The sequence below is a fragment of the Corvus hawaiiensis genome, chromosome 18 (assembly GCF_020740725.1).
Source record: "Corvus hawaiiensis isolate bCorHaw1 chromosome 18, bCorHaw1.pri.cur, whole genome shotgun sequence".
In the NCBI taxonomy this organism is placed as follows: Eukaryota; Metazoa; Chordata; class Aves; order Passeriformes; family Corvidae; genus Corvus; species Corvus hawaiiensis.
In genome coordinates this window covers 649446-673856 of record NC_063230.1, presented here as the reverse complement: position 1 = coordinate 673856, position 24411 = coordinate 649446, and the positions used below count along the sequence as shown (strand labels likewise).

Sequence of the window (24411 nt, the reverse complement as noted above, 5' to 3'; positions counted from 1 at the left end):
CTGCGCTCGCTCGGAGCCAGCCCGCTGTAGAAATATCTATATTTTATTAAACGTCAGCATTGACTTGTGCGTCTCTTATCTCTGCTCTCTCCCGATGTGTGCCTGCAGTGGGGGATTCGGCGAAGGAAGCTCGTAACATGGCGGATAGCGAGGAAGGCTTCGGGCTCCCCAGCACGCCCGCGGATTCGGAGGCCAAGGAGCTCCAGGCTGAAGCCAAGCAGGACACGCAGCTCGGGGCCACCAGCAAGTCGCCCACCTCACCCCAAGCAGCCTTCACCCAGCAGGTAAGCACCCATGCTCCTCTCCTTCAACCCCGTCACTGTTTAATTTTGTTGGTATTTTCCCCTTTTCTCCGCGTTTTTCCCCACCCCAGCTGGGTGGCTGGGTTACGTTAGGCCCCACGCGAGGGCGAAGCCTCACCTGGCCGTGGGCCTCATCCTGCTTTAGTGTTATTTAAGGTCGTGCTCAGGCGCTGAACCTGCGGGGATGTGCCCGTGTGAGATCTGGGGGGTGCGGAGGGGCAGGCAGGGAATAGGACCCGAAATAAGAGCGAGGGGAAGCCGCCCCGCAGCAGCACCCACACACCCACGGGTGTCCTCGCCTGAGCGTGCAAAGGCACGGGAGAACACACAAGGAGGGGAGATTCCTGCTGGGCGTATCTAAGATAGAAATGTATATATTTTATATTTATATATATACACAAACCCATCTGCGCCCCTCGCACACCCAGGCGGGCGCAGCTACGCCCCACACCCGCAGCGGGCACTCAGGGCGGGCAGTGGCTGTCCCGCGTGGGCACCCCCATAGTGCCACGGGGGTCTTGGGATCCCCTCCCTCAGCCCTCGTGTGCCGGGACACGCGTGGGCTCCCGTGCGGGACCTCTGCGCTCCGAGCCATCCCTCGGCCTCTGCTTCCCGTGCCGGGAGCTCCCGGGCTGGGAGCCGGCCTCGGCCCCCGCCGGCTCCGGCAGCGCTGGGAGTGGAGCGGGGGAAATGCGGGGAGAGGGGATTTTCCACCGTGATCCCCACTGTGGGGTCCCGGGTAGAGCCCCCCTGTCTCCGGCAGGTACCCCCCGATGAACCCCCTGCTCTGGCAGGGCCGGGGTGGGCACTGGGACCGGCACCGCGGGCTCGGGGCCACCGGGGGCGTTTGGAAAGCGACCCCGAAGTTTGACGGGGCGCTTCGGCTGCGTTTTTAGTGACGGGAAGAAGTGCTTGATTTGGCTGGGGGTGTCCCCTGTGCCTCCCAGCCCGGGGCAGGGAGGTGTTGTCCCCACGGTGGCATCTGCCCCAACCGTGGGGATCGCAGCTCTTGGGTGGGAAGGAGCAAGGAAGGGGGCGAGGGGAGCAGGGTGACACCCTACTCCGCTCCAGCCTGCAGAGCGCAGCCGGGAGTGTAATCACTCGTGAGAGGGTGTAAATCTCCTCCGGCTGCCTCTGGGAGCAGCTGGGCCGGAGCGCCGGGAGATTTCTCTGGGAGGATGCAGTTGGAGCCGGCTCCGGGGGCTCCCTCCCATCGCCTCCCCGCCCCACGAGCCCCGCGGCCCGCAGGACCCCGCTCCAGGCCCGCCCTGAGCGGCATCCCCGCACTCCGGCCTGGAATCCTCTGCCGGCCGCCTTTGCGGCAGGGTTTTCCCGGGAATGCCCCGAGCCCCGGCCCGCAGAGCCCGGCCTTTTCCCGGCGGGGCGGTGCGGGGCCCGGCCGCTCCGGCGGGGCTGCCCCCTCTCCTCCCGGGGCTGCCCCCTCTCCTCCCGGGGCTGCCCCCTCTCCTCCCGGGGCTGACGCTCTGTGCCTCCCCGCTCCGCAGGGCATGGAGGGCATCAAGGTGTTTTTGCACGAACGCGAGCTGTGGCTGAAGTTCCACGAAGTGGGCACGGAGATGATCATAACGAAGGCCGGGAGGTAAGAGCGGGGGGCTCCGCGGTGCCCTTCGTGTTTGCGGCGACGGCGGGGACACACCCGCCTGGATGGGGGCACTGGGCACCTCCCTGGCACGGGCACGGTCACATCTCGCCTGTCCGAGCCCCTCCGTGTGTGTGCCACTGCCCGGCCGTGGAGAGCCCGGAGAGACGCGGCAGAAACTGTTTCTTCTGGCTTCTTTCTTAACCAGAGCAGTTGGATCATTAATTCCGACTTCAGGCCTTTGGAAAGTTTCCAGGCAAACGCGAGTTGCAACCACTTGGCCAAAAAGCCAACTTTGTTTAGAGCAACTCGCTGGGCCATTATTATTATTATTGTTATTATTATTGTTATTATTATTATTATTTAAAGAGCCCCTCGGCCCTTCCGCTTTTTTTTTTTTTTTCCCCCCCCGAAGTTTTATGCCATTTTACAGAGTTTTAAAATTATTTTCTCTCCCTCTGGGGCGAATATTCCCAGCACAGCCACTTCACCCCTTTTAAAAGTCTATGCGGTCTTAAGCCACTGTTTATAGAGAGATAACAAAGCTGTTTAGATGCGGAGATAGATGCGTCCGCAAATAAATATCATGTGGGGGCATTTCTATGCGGGTGTTTATCTGCGTGGGTGTGCGGAAACATACACAGCCTCGCAAATCCAACTTTATTGGAGTTCTAATCGATTCCATGACCGGCTCAGTAAACCTGATCCGCAGATATTTATATGTGGACGTGGGTATTTTTGAGGGGATTTAACAGTATCCTTGATATTAATGTGGTGGAGGGTTGTTAAATTGAAGAGCGGCCAGAGAAACGCAGTAAAAAAGTCTCTCCAGTCCTATCGACAAATCGGGGGCAGCCCGAGGGAGGATTTTTCGTTGGGATTTTCAATTAGAATCCTTAGAGGAAAGGGGGGGAACCCTCCACGTGTAGGAATAGTTTTAGGTTGTAGGGACACGATCAACAACATAGCGTCAAACTTTCATTTTGCTCTGTCATCTGGTATTTGTTGTGGTCTTCGAAAATTTGCCTGAGGAGGGAGGGGAAAAATAAATATCGAGCTGGTTGGATAAAGTTTTAGCGAATAGATCTCGCCTTCCCCTTGAACCTCGCTGCTGCAAAAATGGGTTTGAAAGGGGTTTGTGGCCAAGGGGACGTGGGATGGTGTGGGGGGGCTGAAGTTGGGATCTCTCGAAAAAAAACCCGGTCCACAGGGCCAAAAAAAAAAAAAAAATTCCAACTCTCGAAGGGAGACAGAAACCACCTTGCAGGAATTTCAAATAAACATTGCCGCGGACAGAGATCTCATCTGGAGAGCAATAAAGCAGACATTTACAGGGCAAGGGCTCGAGGGGAGATGCGGGATAGGTTTCCTTATTTATCTCATTCCCCGTGTTTATTGGTGGAGAAGTCCCTGCTCCTGCCGCTCAGGTGTTCTCGGTGGAGTTCCAAGTGAATCTCCAGGTGGGATTTGGTGTCCTCTCCCTTAAAGCCTAAAGTCCAGCGCCCGCTTCCTTCGTTGGGCGCTTTTCGCCTCCCTTCAGCTTTTTACAGCCGAGCTAAAGCCCGGCCCAGGTGCCCCACGGCAGCGATAAGACCCCGAGCCTCGGAGAAGAGCGCGGTATTTTTAGAGGTGTGGGGCCCTTTTTTTTCTCGGATTTTTTTTTGTTGTTTATGCGTGTTTTAAGTCCAGGGCTACATTTTCATCTGCTTTATTTTTAAATATTTGGAAAGCTCGAACTAAAATAACAGCGGCGGTTTAAGTGCCTGCCTTGCAGTAATGGAAAATATTTCGAAAAGCCCCTGCCCTGTGTGTATCCGAGGGTTTCCAAGGATTGGTCAGGTGTCTTTGCTGCGTCTCGGGGTGGTCACACGGCTGCTCACGGATTTTCTCTTACACCTGAGTGCGTGGAGGGTTTTTTCCTCTGTATCTGTCCCTAGAACATCAAGGTGTTCATATAAACGCATTTTGAAGTGTTTATATTTCTGTAGATGCGATATATGAGAACGTATTTTTATAAATATACACAGTTGTAGGAAGATATATAAATACAATTTTTAATAGTAGTATCTATATTATGCCTTTTATTTTAAAACTTTTTTTGGCAAATTTCCTCTCCTGTTCCAGCGGTTTATGGACGGAGGGAAGTAACTGGCTTCCAAAAGTTCTCACGCTTGGATTTGTTCAAAGAACGGAGATGCAAAACTTTGGTGAAACAGATGATTAGTAAAAATGCGAATAGACGAGGAGGTGAATAAACAAACCCGCCAGCCTCGAAATTCGCATTTTGCTTTGAGAAATCACCCGGTTCGCCTCGGCTGGGACCCGGAGCGGGACCCAGCAGCACCCAACCATGTCCCGCATCCCGAGGGGAGGGTGCACCCGAGCCTTTCGGGAAGATCCATCTGGGAAGGCGGCGTCGCCCTTTTGTTAAATGACCCCCCCCCGGCGTCTCCTCCTCCCAAACGCACACGGAACCACCTCGGCAAACTCGATGTTCTCTGCTACTCCGCTTTTATTGATTTATTTATCCATTTATTTATTTATTTTTAACAGGCGAATGTTCCCCAGTTACAAAGTGAAGGTCACTGGACTCAATCCAAAAACCAAGTACATCCTGTTGATGGATATCGTACCAGCGGATGACCACAGATACAAATTCGCAGATAATAAATGGTAGGCACGCGTGGGGAGAGACAGAGAGAGAGGGGAGGGACGAGACCTCTGGGCTGCCCGGGTGGGAGGTTTCCCTCAATCAGCGGCTCGTCCTTCTTTTTCCATGCAAAATTCTGGGCTGCAGGAGCCTCACCTGAGCGCAGCACAGTCCCTGGGAGAGAAATGCATCCAAAAAAAAGAAAAAACCGGAGAAATTGTGTCGCAATTAGTGAAGGATAACGAATCCTGTTTGACGATGAGATTATTTGCTATTGTGGAGCTGATGGCTTCATGGTATTAAGGAAGGGAATATCTCCGGGCAGGAAGAATCTTTAAGGATTTGTTCTTTGCCCCTGGCTCGAGTGCCGTGACTTAGGGAAAGGAGGAAGGATGGGGTTAAACGGGCAAGCAGCGAGAGCCATCTCCGACGGGAAAGGTGCCAAAGAGCTCAGGAATTCCCCGAGCCAGCGGGGCTGGAAATGCCTGTTCCCCAGGCACTGGGCACCTGAGTGGGAGGGATCCCGCGGGAGGGGACGGATGAGGAGCTGGAGCCCACGGGAGGGGATGGGATGGGATGGACGGGGAGCAGGAGCCCACGGGAGGGGATGGGATGGCATGGACGGGGAGCAGGAGCCCACGGGAGGGGATGGGATGGGATGGGATGGGATGGGATGGACGGGGAGCAGGAGCCCACGGGACCGTCCCCCCGTGGCCGGAGCTCAGCCCCGTGTCCCCACGCAGGTCGGTGACGGGCAAGGCAGAGCCGGCCATGCCCGGCAGGCTGTACGTGCACCCCGATTCCCCGGCCACCGGTGCCCACTGGATGAGGCAGCTGGTTTCCTTCCAGAAGCTCAAACTCACCAACAACCACCTCGATCCCTTCGGACATGTGAGTACCAGGGCTGGGGCGGGGGCATCGGGCGTGCCCAGCACCCACGTGGGGTGTCCCCCACCCCCAGATCCAGGGTTGCTGGGGTGGTATTTCCTCCCCTGAGAGAGCGGGATGGACCCCAATGAGGACCCCCCCCAAAACCAGAAGCATAAACCTTAAACCCGGGTTTATTTCGTGGGAATTGGTTACAGACCCCCGGGGCCTGGAGTTCGCGAGTGGGTGAAACTCTCCTGGCCTGAGTGTTTGGTACCCGATTTTAATCGCGTGGCGAGTCCCGGATTGTTAAAATCCGCCCCTGCCTCCGGGAATTTGCCTAACAGGTAAAATCAATCAGGCATAATTAGCGGAGGCAATAGGAGCTAAAACCACGCGGATCCCTCGATCAGGAAAAAGAGGAGAAAAAAAAAAAAAAAGGAAAACTAACAATAATTAAAGACAATTAGAAAAATTGAAATCCCGCTAGAACTTCTTGAGCATAAAAAGGTCTTTGCGAGACTCGCGGGGCCGTGAAAATTTGTGTGAATTCTGCAGCCAGGAACAGCCCTCCTTCGAAGGTCTCCAAAGATGCGAGTTCCTCTGAGCATATACGTGCGTGTATGAATAATATACGTATATATATAATCTATAAAAATGTATATATACATATAATTGAACGAATATGTGGATCCAGATCCCGCCAGCCCTTTCCAAGGGTGGCTTTTTCTCCAGTCTCGTTTCAACACTTCAGTTTCATTTTTTCCCCAAGCTGGTTTTTTTTTCCCCCTTTCGCTTTTTAATGATAAATTTTGTGCTATTAAATCCTCGCCCACGTGGTCGCCAAGAAGTGAGAGGGGTTTAGGAGAGAGGAGCCAGCAGAGTCCCCAGCCCACCCCAATGCCGAGCATCCTTTCCCAAGCGCTCCTTTGCACCTCCAGCTGCGGGGGTTGATTTCCTTTTTCTTTTTGTAATTCTAATTTTATTTGAATTCTACCCTGACCTGCTGGCAAAGGGGTTTGCGAGGGGCGCTTCCCAGGGATCAGGACCTTTCCTGCGGGAAGAGGGAGGGCAGCAGTGCAGCCAGGGGAACCCGTCCCACCCCCGGGGTGCTTTTGGGGAGAAGGGGGGGATCCGGCCCGGCGGGACGGGGCCAGGCACCCCCGCTGGGAACAGGCGGCTCTGGGGAAAAAGTCCCTCTAAACAAACCGAAGACGCTGAGGGGACAATAAGGGACTTCAGAGGAGGAGCTGCGCCAGGAGCCTCTCAATTAGAGTCGCTGTAATGAAATTAAAAACCATTAGATCGTTCACCGTTGATGTCTATGACTTTCCTGGATGTCAAAGCAATTTGCTTAAACCCCCGGGACGGGGGAGGCGGCGGCGGGACGCGCTGCGTCTCGCTGTCGCCAGGGTCCGGCAGTCATTATCGGGCCCGAGGGCCCCCCGCCGCCGCCCCCCGTCCTCCCCCGAGATTAACCCGGTACCGAGCAGGGCCCGCTTTTTATCTGGAGCACAGCGCGTCCTCCCCTCCCGGCTCCGCCACCCTCCTCTGCTTCCCATCCTCTGCGGGTGGCTGGTGGGGAGAAATGTCCCTGAATCCATAAATCCCCAAATCCCTCCAGCTCTCTTCCCTCGCTCTTTCTTCCCTCTTTACTCCCCTGGGATGGGATGGGATGGGGGGGTTGAGATGCCCTGCTCCTCCAGTACGTGTGGGGGGAGCAGCTGCGGCCCCGGGGGTTTGTGAGGGAAGAGCAGGGCTGGGCTGGGGGCAGCAGGTGAGGAACCACCTTTGACAGCAACTCCGGGCCCTGCTGGGCTCCTGGGTGAGGGAGTTTCTGGAGACACACGTCCCCCCCGCCCCAGCACCTCAGTGTGTGCCCTTCGTCTGAAGAGGGAGAAGATTTTGGGGAAAGGGGTTGCGGGTTCCTGCTGGTCCCTGTCCTTCTCCCCGGGGAAGGGAGGGGCCGCGCCGTGCTGTGCCCCCTCCATTCCCACGGGATGTCCTCTCCTTCTCCCCGTGCCCAGATCATCCTGAACTCCATGCACAAATACCAGCCCCGGCTTCATATCGTGAAAGCGGACGAGAACAACGGCTTCGGCTCCAAGAACACCGCCTTCTGCACCCACGTCTTCCCGGAGACCGCCTTCATCGCCGTCACCTCCTACCAAAACCACAAGGTGAGGGGCTGGGCCGGCCCCCGCCCCGGCAAACCGCATCCCGCTCCTTCCCTCTTCCCGCTGCTCTTCCTGAGGGCCTCAGCTCCCCTTCCCGCCCTACTTCTTCTTTCAGCCCTTCTTTCTCTTCCCCCTTTTTCTTTCCACTCCTTCCTTCTTTTTCTTTCCTTCCTTCTCCTCTCCTTTCCCCATTCTTTTTCTTCTCCTTTCCCCTTCTCCTCTTCCTTTCCCCCTTCTTTTTCTTCTTCTTGTCACCTTCCTTTTCTTCTCCTTTTCCCCTTGTCCTTTCTTCTTCTCCTTTCCCCTCCCTTGTCCTTTTCCTTCCTCCCTTCTCCCTCTTCTCCCTTCCCCTTTCCTTTCCTCTCCTCCCATCCCCATCCCATCCCCTCTGTTATTCCTGGCCACACAAAGCATCCAAAGCCAGGGCTCGGGGCGAGCCGGGGAGGGGGAATGAGCTCACCAGGACGCTTTGCTCGCACGGAGACGACCAACCGAGGAAGCTGGCTTTATCTTCCCCCCTCCCCGTGGGTCAAAGGCTCCTAATCTGGAGGAGGGAGCCGGGCGCTCCCCTCCGCGGCCGGGCGCTGATAACCCGGCTGCCCACGGGGGGCTGCGGGCTCGGCAGCCGAGAGGCCCGGGCAGGAAAGGGAGGCTCAGCTCCCGAGATCAGGCAAACAAAGCACGAAAACCACGGGATAGGTTTGTCCTCTGCTGGAACAGAAAAGGGTCGGGTGGAATGAGGGTTTTCTCGGCATGCTGTTGCTGCCCCTCTGTGAGGAGCCCGCTGCTCCCTCTCCTTCCCTGCTTGGTTTTGGGCTTCCTCACCCAGCAGGGAAGGAGGAGGAGGAGGAAGGCAGAGGGCTGAGGGCAGGGTGGTTCTCCACAGATGAATTAGGGATGTCTTTCGCCAACTGTCCCTCGCCACTGCCCACTGGCCCTCTCTAGGCCACAGCACCATGAAAACTCAATTTTTTTCAGCAAATAAGCAAATTCCTCTCTTAATCACATGTAAACTTGTACTCACAGGCAGGTAGGATGGCTCTTTTGTAGCCGATATAATAATTGCTTTTCAAACAGAGAAAAGTCATTTAGCACCCCAAAGAAATCCTGGATGCTTTCCTGGAAATGCGGGTTCCTAAACCTGTGTGAAAAAATTGCATCTCCTCCCTCCATCAGCTGACCAGCAAGTTGCAGAGAGCAGAGCTGGGCTGGGGAAGAAAGAGTGTTCCACCATAACTAGGGAGAAAGGAAAATACTTCCCTGCCCTTTAAAATAGGAGCTGCTGGCACGGCCCGGACAAGCAAGCCGAATCCAAATTGAGTCCTTGCCAAATTATGCCTTAAATTATAACTCCGCTGTGGATGCTATAAAATCAAGTTTAACTTCTGCTTGATGGATTTGGAGAAAGAATATAATATTAATAGAAGTGGGAGTTAATAAAACAGGACACACTGCCTGCTTTAAAGGCATTTCCCGAGGAGAGAACAGACGAGAATGGAACTGCTCCCCTTTGAAGGAAAATGGGGCTGGTTTATAGGAGAAGAAATGATCGTGCAAAGAAAACAAAAGCGAAGCAGGAACATGTGAGTACAGTAGTTTGGGAAAAGTGCCACGTTAGGAGGAGCAGGAATATTTGATTGTAAATCAGCAACATCTGTGTGATAAGAAATGACGTCTCTGTGAGAGCAGCGGCGCTGGCAGAGGCGGGGATCCCCACAGACACACACGCTCCCGGCCCAGCAGACACTCGCACCCACCACGACACATTTTACACACCCCACACACGTTTTACAGGCTCTGGCAGCCCTCTCCCCCCCGACACACACGTTCCTCCCTGGGCTGGTGGAATCGGGGGGGCACTGAGGAAGAGTGGCTGTAGCCCCGAGATAAAATCCCAACTGGGAAAGACAGAGACAAAAATACAAACCAGGGGATGATCGTCCCTAAATGGCATCTCCCTGCAGGGAAGGGAAGAAAGCCTGTAGGCTGGCCCAGTGCAGATGGGGAGCGATATTGGGGTTGATGGAGACGCTGAGGAGGAACAGCCTCCAGCTGAGCTGGGTGACAAGTGGGGTCTTTGCCACCAGCAGAAGCCTGAGCTCAGCTTTCACAGCTGAGAGGTTGCTTGGAAAATGAGATTTTCCTCTTGCAACACAGGCTGCATTCCCCCTGCCACAAAGGATGCCAGCCCCTGATCCGTGGGGCATCCCCAGCTCTTGCTGTCAGGGCACTGCTTATTTTTTCCCCGTTTTTCTCTCTCACCTCCACCCCTCACCTAAAGCCAACTTTCCCATCCAGCCTCCGACATGTTTTACATGTAGTTTCATACACCCCTGTATTTTACACACACAAATTCATCCCTGCACGTGGTTCAGGTTTCAAGAGCTCTGTTATAGCTGAATTCTATTACAGAATTAATTGTGTGACTCACCCCAAAATGCATTTGAGTCCATGCTTACCCAGCTTACAGAAATACCTGCCTGCTTCCAGATAGCTCAATTTATTCCAAGAGCACAGCTGCAATCCCAATGTAGGGCTTGTGCTTATTTCCCCTGGTATTTTAGACAGCCTGAAAAGATATTTAAGCACCCTGGGATCTCCCTCTCCTCAGCCCGACTCCCCAAAGAGAGGCTTAAGCTATGAAGAGAGTTTTGGTGAAGTTTTCAGGGCGGTTGTCAGCAGCTCCATTGAGCACCTTCCCCCTCCCCTTAGAAATACCCCAGAAATATCGAGGTGTTAAAAAAGGTCACATGCACATTTCATTTCCTCGCCATTTACACAATGGGTGCTTGCAATCGGGCTGATTCCCAAATATTAACTTCCCCTGCAGTCAGGCACCGTTTTGCTGTAGCTTAAATCATTGTGTTCCTGGCCCGTATTTATTAGGTACAAGCTCTCTGCTTAGGACCAGGAAATGAACCCTAATAGACAGAAATAATTAAGGTTCTGCCCTCACGAGGGTTCTTTCAAAAGCAAGAATTCACAACAATTATTCTCATTAATTTTTACAACCTACTTTCCCCCTTAGCTGGACTCGGGCTTTATATTGGTTCCCCCCCTCAGGATATCCGGTTTTATGCTGATTTTTTTCCCCCCACCCTAAGTTATTTAACATTCTTGGTAGCCAAAGTTCTTGTAGGGAAACGTTAGTCCCAGGTTGGATGCTACAGGCACCCCAAAATGCTGTGTGGAGCAGAGGGGCAGGGCCGGGCATGGTCTGTCATGATGTCAGGTGGGATTTCTGAGTGGAGAGGGTCATCCTTCCTTCCCCTGCAAAGACCCAGCACTAAAATCATGCCGGTGCGTTGGCCAGGCCAGCTGGTGCTTCGTCCTGGGGGTGCTGGGGAGCTGCCTGTGCAGGTCCCCTCTGAGCATGGGGCTTCTTGTCACCGTGTTTGAGGGCTGGACGCGGGCAGTCCTTGGGCTCGGGGTGTTTTCTCCTGAGAGCTCCATTTTCCTCGTCTTTGCTGGCAGGTGCCACCACTGTGGTGGCCTGGCTGGCATCTCGTGGGGCTCCTCTGTCCAGCCCCCAAGCTCTCCCTGCCCAGCCTGGGGTCACTGCCCCCGTGTCCCTCCATCTCTTTGGCAAGAGGAGACAGCCCCTCTCCTTACCCAGGGCAGACTCTGATCCCCCACGTGCTGAGAGAGACAGGGCGCCCTGGGGTTAAGTGAGGCCATGTAGCTCTTCTTCCTCACCAGGCCTGGTGGCTTCTGTGCAGCCCTCGGGCACCTGAGGAGGGCAGGGAGCCGCTTCTCTCTCTCCGACCCTCTCTGGGGCTCCTCACATCTCTGCTCTCAAATCTTGGTGCTGCTCCAGGCCTCGGGGGGACAGAGCTTCCTTCCAGAGGCCTCGTGTCCCTCACAGCCTGTGGCCGAACCAGCCCTGTCTCCCTCGGTGCCCAGCCTTGTCCCTGCTCCCTGCCAGCCCTGCGATGAGGTGCTCGGCCAGCCCCGAGCCCCTGGACCCTTTTGGGCCTAAAGCAGCCCCTCTCCTCAAGCCTGGCAAAGACACCCTCTGCGTCCAGTGCCATCCCCACCTGCAGCCTCACCTCCTTCCCCCAAAACACCAGGCCAGGTCTGTCTCTTCCCATCCTTCATCCTCGTGTCCCAGGCCAGCCAGCAGCCTCCTCAATGAGCCCCTCTGTCTCACCCCAGTACCTCCAAGCAGCCTCCAGTCCCTCCCATTTCCTTCACTGGCTTTAGGTTCGGCATCTTCTCCCCTCTGCCAGCAGCTCCCCCCTCTCCTCCCTTCTCCTGGCCTTTGCCTCGGGCTCCGAGTCCCAGCTCCCCATCCAGCTGCTCTGCTTGGCCCAGATGTCCGTGGGCTCAGCAGGCACCTTGTCTTCATCTCATTCTCTCCTTCCCACTCCTCTGGTTTGGCTTCTCCTCCATCCTGACTTGGTTTCCATCTGGGCTACGTGAGAGGGTGAAAGAAAAGGGCTCTGTGCTCTCCAGCCTCCCGTGGCTCCCAGCACTGCCAGCTCCAGGGTGGCACGGGTGCTCCTGGTCCCCCTCTGCCACCCTGAGCAGGACCACGGCCACCTGCAGGGCGGGGAGAACACAGATCCCCACGGAGTGCTGTGCTCGAGGGTGATCACCTGCACCTCTTCATCACCGAACGCTGATGTTTTTTCCCTCCCAATCAGTTTTAAGCTCTCAAAGTGGCACAGACCCGAGAGAACTCACAAATTAAGGATCCCTGTCCCTTGCAGTCCTTTTCCAGAATGCCCAGCCTTTCTCAGTTTCAGAAGAGCCCAAAGAGAGCAGGGTGAAGTGTTTTCCCTCAGCTTCAGTGCTTAAAAAACAAAGAAGTAGTTAGCAAAGTAAGTAAATAAAGCAGAACCCAGTGCACCTGGTGTGGAGCACATCATCCCCAACAAAGTTGTAACTTTGTTCCAACTTCTAAAGTGAGAACTGAGAGCAATCTTATCACGGCCAGTTCTTGACAAAAAAGAATACAAAAGGGTAGTTTTGATTTTGGCCATAACGATACACATGAGCCCTCAGGCACAAATCCCACATAAATACATGTCTGTGGAAAAGGGAAGAAAATTAAAGCATCTTTCCTCGGCCTAACTCAATGCAAAGCTAAATTTTCTCATGCTGGAGCTAAAGACTGTTGGAAAGGTCTCAGCAGAAGAGCTTTGTGGCCAATTAGCCCAGAGAAAGGAGAGCAGCCCAGGGATTGCACCGGGAGCTGTCGCTTCCCGTTAAAGTCCAGCTGAACCCACAGGTCAGACAAGCCCTGCAAAGTGGAGACCTGGGAGGCTTCCCCCTGCAAAGCTCTCATCCCCAAGGGAGTCAGTGGTCAGGAGGGGGCTTTGCCACCGGTTTCCCTCAGTAGCAAACACGCAAACAAAGCCCTTCAGTTTTATTGAACCCGTGCTGTACAACTCAGCCCTGGGCACTCCGTCTTAATGACCTCGCAGGACGTTGTGTTTTGGTTTATTTTTCATGAGGTAATTGTCATTTGACTTTCTGACAGCTTTTCTTCCCCCTGTCCCCCCCCATGAGTTATAGTCAAACTCAGTTTCGCTGTGGCAAAGCTGATCCAGAAGAAGGTTTTTTCCACCCCTGTGTTTGCTTTTCCACCTCTGAAATAGTTTGGAAGTCGGGCAGAAAGTGGCCAAACAAAATATCTTCCTCAGGTTGTTTGCTAAAGCAGGGATTCACCAACTTTTTCTCTATTTTCTAGTTTGTTGTGTGCAGTTCTGTTAAATCTGGCTCGGGCTCTCCTGGCTTTGTGGTGCCTGATGGCATGAGTCGTCACCCAGGGAAACTTTGCTCTGGAAGCTCCAATCCATCTGAAGTACACCAGAGGTCTGAGAGTGAATTCTAAACCTGCAGTCCCTGGTTTTAATGAGGCTGAAGTTGGCCGTGATTCTCTTGGGACTTTTGGCCACCAGCATCAACACCTTTGCTTGTTCCTCACGTGGCTTAGGGGACTTCTCTGTTTCTAAATCAACAGATCTGCAATATTGAGGTCCCATTTTGATATTCTGGCTGATGTTTTGTGGGTGATTAAAAGGCTGAAGAGTCAAACAGGGCATTCAACTGCGGCGCTTACACGAGGGGCTGGAGCATTGCTGGCTCCTCCTGCAGTGACCAGAGAGCACTGGGGAGCTGTGGGGGCACTGCCAGCCAGCCCAGAGCCCCAGTGCCCTCTGGCAGTCCCCGTCTCCCTCCTGGATTCCAGCAGCGAGCTGAGGCTCCCAGGGCAGGCGCCTTGGTTAAAATGCCTTCGGTCGGGTTGGGATGAATCCGGCCCTTTGTGCCTTTGTGCGCCGGTGCCAATCCTGTAAATCCTCGCTCACTGAAGGACTTCACTTATGTGAGCAAATATTGCCATTGGGGTCGGCGAGGGAGGACAACTCCTACATTTACAGGGCTTCAGGAGCATTCAAAATGTTGAATAATGCCTATTATTCATTCTAGAAGAGTCACCACCTCCAAACCGATAGGCTTTGCAAAATACACAGCTGGTTGTGTCAGAGTTCGGGGCTTTTAATTACAGAATGCGCCTCTGTTTTATTGCTGGAGAATGGCTCAGCTGGCAGATTGACCCCAAAAGATTGTTTGTTTACCCTTCTCTTTGAAATCTGAAATGAGGGACAAAAAAAACCGTGCAAAGGGCTTGTTTATGTGCTGAGTATGGTCCTGATTTAATGGGAATGCCCCTGGGATAAGTATAAGGGTGGTGGGGGGCTCTGGGAGAGATTCGGGGCTGAATGAGGCAAAAATGGCAAATAAACAAATGGCCCTTGGAAAAAAATATGCAAAAAGACAAGAAAAGAGCAAAAGAATCTGGTTGTGCATACACCTGGCGAGGTTTGCTATTGACTCTGGGCGAGCCAGATTTTGCTCTCTGGATTTTGGCAGGGAGGTGGGCCCGGTTGTTTGTGCTTGACTAGGTGAACATGAACCTCTCTCTGTTCTCCCTCCATGAATCCCGAGCTCCTTCCTTCCCCCTGGCCAACTTTCAATAGGAAGGAAGGACGGGGTTTCCACAAAACGTGGTGAGAGCATCAAGTTCCTCCAGTGGCAAACATGGGCCTGTCTCTCCTCCTGGGCAAGTGTCTCTCCCGATTCCTTGTTGAGGGCTCAGACTGCCAGGCAGTGATGGAGAAAAGAGAAAAAAAGGGAACTTTTCTCTCTTCTGCCCAACTTTTAGGGCTTTGCAGCAATATCACACCCGATCTAGGCTCTGTCCTGTTCTGCCAAGGCACCAAAGCATTTGCATCAGATTTGGCACGGCAGAGTGAATTTTCACAAGACCCACGGGGCAGCTGAGGGTGTTGCTGGTCCCCAGTTAATACTGGCTTAAATGATGACCCCTGCTCACCAAAACCCTCAGGAGAAGTAGAGCAGGAGGGGATGGGAGCTCTTGGAGCAGCAGAGCCCCTGTTCTGTCCAGCAGCTGCTTTAAGTGTTCAATGCCGATGTTTTAAGAGGAGTTGAGTCTCAGTGGATTAATCCCACTAAACTTTAGATTCTCAAGGTAGCTCACTTAGTGAGCAAACTGGAATAAACGGGGAGACAAAAAATTCTCCTGGGATTGAAGGTTACAGGTGAAGTCAGTCACCCTCCAGGTAACTCAGGTAATTAGTCCCTGCAGTGCTGGCAGGTGTGGGGAAGGGTGGCAGATGTAGAGCACCTGGAGCACATTTAGCTGGTCTGAAACACCCAAAGGGTGAAGTTCTCTGGTCTGGGAGAGAGAGTGCAGGCTCTGAGAGGTGAGGTTTTGGTTTTGCCTGTGCATTGATGAGAAAATACTTGTTGGGATTTGTTCAGACTTCCATCCCTGGTCCTCTGAGAAGTGGAGCCCTCTCTGTTCCAACAGCAAAATGAAAGTAGGAAATCTCAGAAAGCAGATTTTCTCCAGAGAAAAATGTGTGTGTGCAGTCCCACGTGTTGGTTCTGGGACAAGCCTGGGAGAAGCGAGAGGTTGTTGACAGGAGATATTTTTCTCGTGGAGCGTTCTAGGGAAAGGCCCATCTGGAGTGGTCAGTGAACTGAGGGACGACTGGAGTTCCTGCAAGCTCGATTTTCCCCCCCTTCCCGCCTGCCTTGGGTTTAATAACCACTATCCCCTCTCTCCCAGGCCGTGCCTTGGACTCGTGGTGACCCCGTTGTGTTTCCTCCCTTTCAGATCACGCAGCTGAAGATCGAGAACAACCCCTTTGCCAAAGGCTTCCGCGGCAGCGACGACATGGAGCTGCACAGGATGTCCAGGATGCAGAGGTAACGCCTGTCACCCTCGTGGGGACCCTCCCAGGGCCCCCAGAGCCACCTGGCCTTTGCTTGGCGTGTCCCTCGTGGCTTGGCCTGAGCCAGGACATGGTGCCACTCCCTGCCTTGGTGTCTGCGTGGGGGTTTTACATCAGCTTGGTGTTCACATCCCAGCACAGGGGGCCAAAATCCTGCACCTTCTGCTCCCAGGGGAATTCCTTAATTGCTGGGTGGCAGAGGTAGGACCTCACCTGTGGGATGCTGTCCTGGCCACAGGGACTTTGCGTTTCTTTTAGACACGTCCCTATCCAGAACAACCTTTAGCGTTGTGCTAAACTCTCGTCTCTGAGGCTGCACGTGGACTTAGACCCGTTAAAAACTTGGATTAGCTGGGAGAAGCTTCGGCCATGTTAAAAACTTGGATTAGCTGGGAGCAGCTCTGGCCACCGGGCTACTGTGGAAGAATCCCTGAGTGTTCCTTTCTCCCAGGTGCTTTAATGACAAAGCTCCCAGCCTTGTTTTGGGAGTAGGTTTTTTAAGGATGCTCCAGCTGCCTCTGGAGATGGTGGTGGAGCCTCCTGTGATGTGTTGTTGCTGGCTCTGGAGGGGCTTTGGCAGGAGGGGATTGTTTGCCTGCTCGGTTCTGGATGTGCAGAGCAGGAGCAGAGGTGTGGTGGTTTCAGGTTGAAGAAGGAAACGTTAGAAACTGTTGGGATCTCCAGGGCCGGGTGGCTGAGGAGACCTTTTCGAATCTCAGGTTTGGCTGCAAGTACTTAAGCTGAAAACCAAGCCTAAATCTTGTTTGGAGATCCTGTTTAACGTCCTCTTCTAAATGTCAGGTCCTGCTGGAATTAACTTCATGCTTTTCCCTTCCCTTGGAACTTTGTCTGTGTGTCAAGAGGCTTCCTGGTGCAAATGTTTTGCAGGAATGGTGCCATACCCACGATTCTCACTAGGACAGATGGAAATTCTCAACACAGCATTTTCCAGAAGGGGAGGAGCCACTGGGATCCTTTTTTCTCTGGCTCCTGCTGGAGGGACCTGCTTTGGGACCTTCTGATGGGAGGGTTTTTCCCACTGCCCACCCAGGAGCCAGATGTAGGTGGTCACTTCTGGTGGCTGTAGCTGCAGACCTGAGCGTGGCTCTCCGTAGCCAGGAAAATGGTGCTGTCAGGCACCAAATAACTCCTGCAACCCTGCAAACAAGCCCAGAACCCTCCTCAAGCTGGGCAGATGTCCTCCTATGTACAAACATGTTGAGGCTCAGCCCCAGGAAAGCCAAGAGATACGTGTAAAAAAGGTACATGTGACGCTTCATCTGCTCTGCCTAAATCATCTCCGTGGGCTCCTGAATGTGCCCTGTGTTCCCCGCCTGCCCTTTCCAACAGATCCTGGCACGATCTGCCAATATTTATTTATTTATGGCAGCGCTACCACTTGAAATAGCTCCCCCCACCCCGTGCCAGTCTCCCGACTTCTGCTGGAACTTGAGTGATGATGTCCCCGTCCCGCCCCCCCCCCCCCCCCCCCCATTCTTTTTGCTGCCAAACCACTCTTTCATTCCAGTCCCTGGAAAGATTTGACGGTTTGGATTCATTTTTTGGAGCAGGAGGGAGGAGGTGGAACAGGGAGGACCCCTAGGAAGGGCTCAGTGCCACGCGAAGAGCACGGCATCGAGCCACGCTGAGCCCGCGCTAAAAACCGCTTGGCATTTTTATGCAGGGGCTGCGGTCGATGATCCGGGGAGCAGAAACACTTGGAATATATAAATGCACCCACTCAGGCCTGGCAGGGCTGGAAGGGTTAAAAATCGTTGCCTTTACAGGATAATTTGTGATGTTCATGTTAATAACTCAGCAGAGGAATGGCTGTGTGCCTTTACAAAGATGGCATTTTTTTAAGGGAGGGCAGGATAAGATGATTATAGTAAAATAAAGACCCATTCAAGGTTGCAAATATGGACCCACCTTTGTGGGTTTTTTATGTAGATGTATGAATATATCCAAAATTATATATGAAAATATATAAACCCGTGTATAAAATCAGTTATATGTATAAATAAATTGTAGCTATAAAAAATAGGTTGTGTCTATGAGATAAAGAACCATTCAGGATCGAGAATGTTGCAGAACTATGCCCTGCCTTTTGTGGGTTTCTATAGATTTAACATATAAATACATATTAAAACGTCACTAAATTGACATATTATATATTTTAATATATAAATGTACGTTTATGATGTTGTTTCCCAGGGATGGACCAGTCAGTCCATCCCAGTTTTAGGGGAATGATGTCCATTTATGCCCTTGGAGAACATGGTGGGATGGATTTTTAGTGCTGTTGGCTCACGATGGGAAAAGTAGCTGGAAAAACCCCCCATTTTCATAACCGTGCAGAGCCTTTTGTACCCGAAACTGCTGACCTGACATTCACCACGGCTTCGAGTCCCTCCCTCTCCACGGCTTTCTCCTTTCCCAGGCCTCCCATATTGGTTTTTCCCCTCTTATTTCCCAGAAAAAAAAATAATAAGGCTGTCCAGGTAGAAATTCACTCAGGAGTGGTGTTCAGCCTTTCAGCAGCAGATGATTCCACTGGAAAAGAGGAGCCACGAGCTCCAGAGAGATCCAGGTTCCAGTGAATGTTCATTTTCACCTTTCTTCCCGCTGCCTTTCTCTCCTGAAGCACAAAGTGCCTTCAGCAGCTTCTTGGGTAGGATGGGCCCTCTGGCAAGAAGAGCTTTGTCAAAGTTTTCAAGTTCCTGAGCATGAGATTGAGTTTGGGATTTTCTTGATTAGGGAAAAAACCCTAAAAACATTGAAAAGAAAGGAAGAGGCATAGAGGGATACGAGCTTTACTGCATGGCCCTGTGGTCACGCTGCAGTGGAAAAGGAGAAATCAGGTAAATCTGAGGTGTTTGTAGTGCTGGGAATTTTGGGTGAGGTGTTCCTTTTGGATCTCTTGCCCTTCTGTGCTGTAAAAAATCTTTTGTCTTCTCTTGGGGCTTCTGCCTGTGCTGAGGGGAATTTGGTGTGGAGTGCAGGAGCAAAACACGTGGTGCGAACCCACAGAGGGTGACGCTCGTGCAGAGACAAGATCTGCAGTGTAGGGCTCTGCCCTCCAAATTCTCCACCCGTGAGAGTCCAAATAGAGCTGTGCTGATAAATCATGGGGTGATTGGGGCTTGCATGCAACTCACAGCTTCCATTACATCAATTTCTGTCATCTGCGACTGCCAGAGAACAGCGGGGGAGAAGAGTTTGTGGATCTGGAGCACGAAGGGAGCAATTCTGGTCAACCCTGAAACCAATTCTTACTGCCCATCTGCAGCTCCCATTGTCTGTGGTGGTTCTTATGGGGACTGAGGTGCTTCTGGAGTGTCAGGGCCTGGTTATTTTGTGCTCAAATTAATGCAGTTTAGCCCTTGAAGCTTCTTATTGGGAAGGCTTTTAGGGGGATGCTGATGCCATGGAATGATGCTCTTGGCTCCCTCGATGGGCTCTCTGAGCCACTTGAAAAGTGATAAAAAAGTCCAGAACGATCCACGTGACAGGGAGGAGTGACAGCAGAGTCTGACGCTGGGGCTGCGTTTTCTCCGTCAAAGATCACGAGCCACAGTTTTCTGCCTTTGGCACTAATCCACAGCAATCTTCTTGGCTCCAAAGGAATTATTCCAAAGATTCCCATGTGTCATTGGGAACAGAAACAGGGCCAGCACAGAGGACACAAAATCAGTGCCATGAGTCAGAGCTGGCGTGACAGAGGTGACAGCGCGTTTTGGGGTGCCAAATGAGAAATGGGTGAGCCTCTGGGCTCCGAAGGGATTGTGTTCCCCAGCATTCCAGCCTGGGAATGCCAGGGAATTCAGTTCGAATGCTGCACTCAGGCACCAGGCTGACCTGTGCGCCTCGGTCTCGGACTGCTGCAAACGGCCTCATCCTTCTCGTGTCTTCTCATTGCATCTTTAATCCACTTCCATTTCCCAGGTTCTGTCACTGAGACCTCCCAAGAGTCTCCCTCTGTCTGAAGCGTTTTCAGTGTGAGGCTTGGAGCTGTTACATCTGCTGGGGAGCGGATGCTTTCCTCCAGCACACACCCCCAGGAAATCTTCCTGCTCAAAGCCCCAGTGGAACCTGCAGGCTTGAGATGTCTTCAGTAGAACTTGATGGAATTCAGATGAAATCCAAAAGGAAGCTGTGCAGACCTCACTTGTTCACACCTCTTTTGAAGTGAGAAAGCCACTCAGGAAACACAGGGTAGCTGCAGTTTCTGTCACTGCCCCTCCTTTGGGGGATCTGCCCAGCAGGATTTGATCAGCAGAAGCTCAGCCCAGCATGAAGGGATGCAGGTGCTGCCTCCAGCCCACATCCATCCTCCAGCTCCTCTTGCGTTCCTCTTACTCCAGCATATTTTTCTGGAGAATTTTACCTTTTTATTTGCCTGCTGATGAGAGCTCTTGATCTCTGCCTGGTTCTTTTCCTTGCTGGTTCTTGGGTTTGTTGCAGTGATTTTGGGCTGCGCTGCTCAGAGGAGTTGGTAACAGACCACAGGATCATCGTGGAATGGGTTGTGCTGAAGGTGCCTTAAAGCTCATCCCATCCCACCCCTGCCATGGGCAGGGACACCTCCCACTGTCCCAGGCTGCTCCCAGCCCCATCCAACCTGGCCTTGGGCACTGCCAGGGATCCAGGGGCAGCCCCAGCTGCTCTGGGCACCCTGTGCCAGGGCCTGCCCACCCTCCCAGGGATGGATTTTTTTCTAATATCCAATCTAAACCTATTCTCTGTCTGTGTGAAGCCATTTCCCCTTCGCCCGTCACTCCAGGCCCTTGTAAACATTCTTCCTCCAACTTTCTTGTGGGTCACCCTGAAACCTTCTCTTTTCCAGAGAGAAATTCCAATCCCAGCTTTCGCAGCCTTTCCTCCCAGCAGAGCTGCTCCATCCCTCTGACCATCCTGGTGCCTCCTCTGGCCTCACTCCAGCAGCTCCAGGTCCTTCCTGTGCTGGGCTCAGGGCTGGGGCAGCTCTGCAGTTGGGATCTCACCTGAGGGGGCACAGGGGCAGAATCCCCCCCTTCCTGCTGCCCACGGTGCTGGGGATGCAGCCCAGGATGTGGGAGGTTTTTTGGGTGCTGGGGCATGTCCAGCTCTCCCCCACAGCAGCCCCAAGCCCTTCTCCCCAGGGCTGCTCCATCTGTTCACCCCCAGCCTGGGTTGATCCCAAGATTGCCCCAACCCCGGTGCAGCACCAGCACCTGGCCTTGTTAAACTGCCCGAGATTCCCGTGCGGGGCTGTGGGACCCCTCGGGTCCTGGCAGGAAGCTCAGGGCATTTGCTGCGTTGGAGGAGGGTGGGGCAGAGAACAGAGCCCCGTATTCCTCGGTGGCCACTTGGACTTGTGTTACTGGGATATCCTTCTCTGCGGGGCTGCTCCGCGCTCCCCACGCAGACAGGGGCCATGTTTCATCAGAGGCTGAGACTGCAGGAAGCACTCAGCAATTCCTCTCCTACCACGTCCTTTCCTGCTGTAGTTTATCCACTTCCAGACAGCCTCTTGAGAGTGGCTCGATTTTATTTCAGTGTGCTGGAAATCAGCTGAAATGAATGCACGCTGACAATTGGTTTTGGTTTGTTTTTTTTTCCTGGGAGATGGGCTGTTTATTCCAGCCACTTTTTTTCCCCCGCTTCTTCCTTTTGCTGTGCCTGTTATGGCTGACTTCCACTTCTTCCCTCCTCCTGAGCCTCAGCAGGAAGGACAACAATTGGTGGTATGGGAAATATAAACCCCAAAGCCATTGAGTTGTGTTTGCACATCTGGACTTGGGGGTTGATTCTGTGCTGGATAGAGGGGACAGCACGGATAGGGTGACAAACATTTGTGCTTTTGTTGTGACTGCCCGAGGAGGAGGAGTTAAAACTTCCTGGAAATTTGGGAAGAGTGGAGGGGAATCCCTGTGTTCAACCTTGGGTCAGGTTTTAGACTAAGATTTGATATTGCAGGATTTAGGCAGCTCAGGGGCTTCCAAGGGTGCTGTAAAAACATGGGAAGGAAATCCTTTTCCATGCCATGCTTCACCTTGACCTCCAACAGATCCTTGGGATCTGATATTTAATAAGCCTTTTGAAGCCTTGTTATGGTGAGCTAGAGCAGCCCTGGAAAGCCTCGAGGTATGCAGGGTTTTGTTGCAGAAATATCAAGAACATCTTCTAAAATAACTTGTTTAGGGCCGGTAGGGGTTGGATGCTCCAATGCAGGAGCTTCCTGGCTCTAAACTGTGGATTTTTGCAGAGGTTTTTAACCAGGCTTTTGTCTGGCAGCTGCATTTGCTCTGCCTTGGCTGGTACATCAGGAAACTTCAGGTCTGCACATGAAAATACACGGAAAATGATTAGAGTGTAGTAGTAAGCAAGAAAGTGAACTGGGTGTTGCTCTGGGAAGGTCTGTATTCATCATTTTTTCAGCTATTATTAGTCCGCAGTGGGCAACAAGGTTTCCGGTTCTGAGATTGCAAAATCATCTTGAATTTGCTCCTTTGGGCTCTTTGCTGGCCACGAGTTTGTGGCAAAAGTGACCTTACAAAACTCTGGAGGCTGTCGTGGTGAGAGCATCGCTTGGCCAGGGAAAGGGGAAGTTGTCAGGAGAGAAAATGAGACTGAGCTCCTAATTCCACCTGGCAGAGGTGGGATTTGGGATTTGGAACTGCAGGAGGGATTCACTTGTCAGGGCCCATCTGTAGGATTGGGGTTTTATGATGAATTTTAAGTGGAATGGGGGTGCTATTGGGAAGGCTCTGCAGAGCTGGTGTCTGACCCTGTGGGTTTGGGAAACCCCCTGGCCAGGTGGGAGATAAGAACAGAGTCCCGACTTCAGCACCGATGGTCTTGGGCCTCATCCCTGATTTCTCTCCCAAAGTTTCAACAAAACTTTAAACCAAACCTTTTTGTTTAACAAAACAAAAAAAATCAAAATATTGCAGAGCCCCGTGTGTGACTCCTCCCTGCTCCCTTCTGCTATTTTAATACAGCAACTAAATATTCATTATTAGCCTCCAACAGATTTTAAATAGACCAATGACAGGTTTCTCCTTGTAAACTCTTTTCCCAAACAACTTTTTTTAAAAACTTCTTCTAATTTTGCAAATTTCAATGCAAAAAAAGAAAGTTTTACATGGGGGTGTTAATAGGGTAACTCATGTTGTGGCCCAGGAGCAATGACCTCCTCCTTGCTGTGTGGACAATTTCCTACATTGCTTAAGTCGAGCTTTAATGCTTTTTTCCCCCCCCTTTTTACTTTGCTACAGGTTTTTTTTGGACACCAAAATTTCTGGACATGACAGAAACCTTTCATTCTGTTAAACTGTAGCTCAGGATTACAACCACTCTTTTGGGAATAGTGATTTTTAGGAGAAAAAAAAAGAATTTGATCCCTTTTAGTTTGTCCTTCAGGCTTTAAAAATGATAGTTGTGCGCTCTACATATTGAGTGGGCTGAGGAAAAAATATAAATAATTTGAGGTGATTGTTGCTTTAGAAGATACCAAAGATTGATTTCAGCTCAGCTCCTCTAAGGAGGAATATGTCAAATTATGGAGGTAACGGCCTTTGTGAGTTGAAAAACGTCAAAGTGAAAGAAAGGGAATATTTGAGATATTTAGTGAGAAAATACTTTCCTTCGTCTCCCTCCTCCAATAGCTGATTTTTTGGAAAAAACAGCACCCAACGTGTTTTGACTGAAATGGAAACGCTTCAGTCTGGAGAGCTGTTACTGCGATAGCTCCTGGGAATTGCTGTTTGCAAACCTGGTGACTCCAACCTGTTCCCTCTCCTGCAGAACTCCCAGCTCCTGCTGTGTCCCACAGAGCACCACAGCCCTCTCTTACCTCCAGGGAGATTGTCCTATTCCCTGGGAAATGCAGCCTGGAAGGAACTGGGCACCCGACACCCCCCCATGATCCGGCACTTGGGGTAAAAATACAGACAAAGAGCTCCTTCGTGGCGAGAGAGGAGCTGAGCTTCACCTCGGACATCAGCAGGAGCTCCTTCACTGAAAGGGTGGCCAGGCATTGGAAGGGGCTGCCCATGGAGGTGGTGGAATCCCCACCCTGGAGCTGTCCAAGGAATGACTGGACATGGCACTCAGTGCTCTGGTTCACTTGACAATGTGTTGGTCAAAAACCTTGGAGGTCTCTTTTGACCTTCACCATTGAAAATATTCTTTAATCAAGGAAAAAAATCCCTAATTGGGTTGTTAATTTTTTCCTGCTCTCAGCTCTCCATTGAAAGAGAGAAAATGCTGGTTTGGGTGAGAAGTACCTGGGGTGGGGATGGCTCCTCAGCGTTTGTGTGGGGCTTGGCACAGCGAGAGTCTGACCTTTATGGGGTTCCTCTGAGAATTTATGGTCAGAAACCCCCACAGAGATCTCATCCCATGCTCCAGAGACATCCCCTGAAAATGGTCATAGAATCGCAAGGTTTCTCCACCGTGGCCAAATCTACCAGTAACAACTGTCCTTAAGTGTCACACGGCCTGGCACCATGCCATGGCACGTCCCTCCTTCTCCTCCACCCCAGCTCTGGGTACCCACTGGAAA

At 52.3% G+C, this 24411-nt stretch overlaps 1 protein-coding gene across 3 annotated transcripts in view; it reads left to right on the top strand.

Annotated features, from left to right (window-relative positions):
* TBX5 (T-box transcription factor 5) overlaps positions 1-24411 on the top strand; it is a 44151-nt gene that overhangs the window by 7453 nt on the left and 12287 nt on the right. For all 3 annotated transcript variants that reach the window (XM_048323192.1, XM_048323190.1, XM_048323191.1), the window contains exons 2-7: positions 109-284; positions 1808-1902; positions 4456-4575; positions 5296-5443; positions 7447-7599; positions 15746-15837. In XM_048323192.1, the coding sequence (XP_048179149.1) occupies positions 138-284; positions 1808-1902; positions 4456-4575; positions 5296-5443; positions 7447-7599; positions 15746-15837 (755 nt within the window). In that variant the 5' untranslated portion in view covers positions 109-137. The remainder of the gene's footprint in view (positions 1-108; positions 285-1807; positions 1903-4455; positions 4576-5295; positions 5444-7446; positions 7600-15745; positions 15838-24411) is intronic.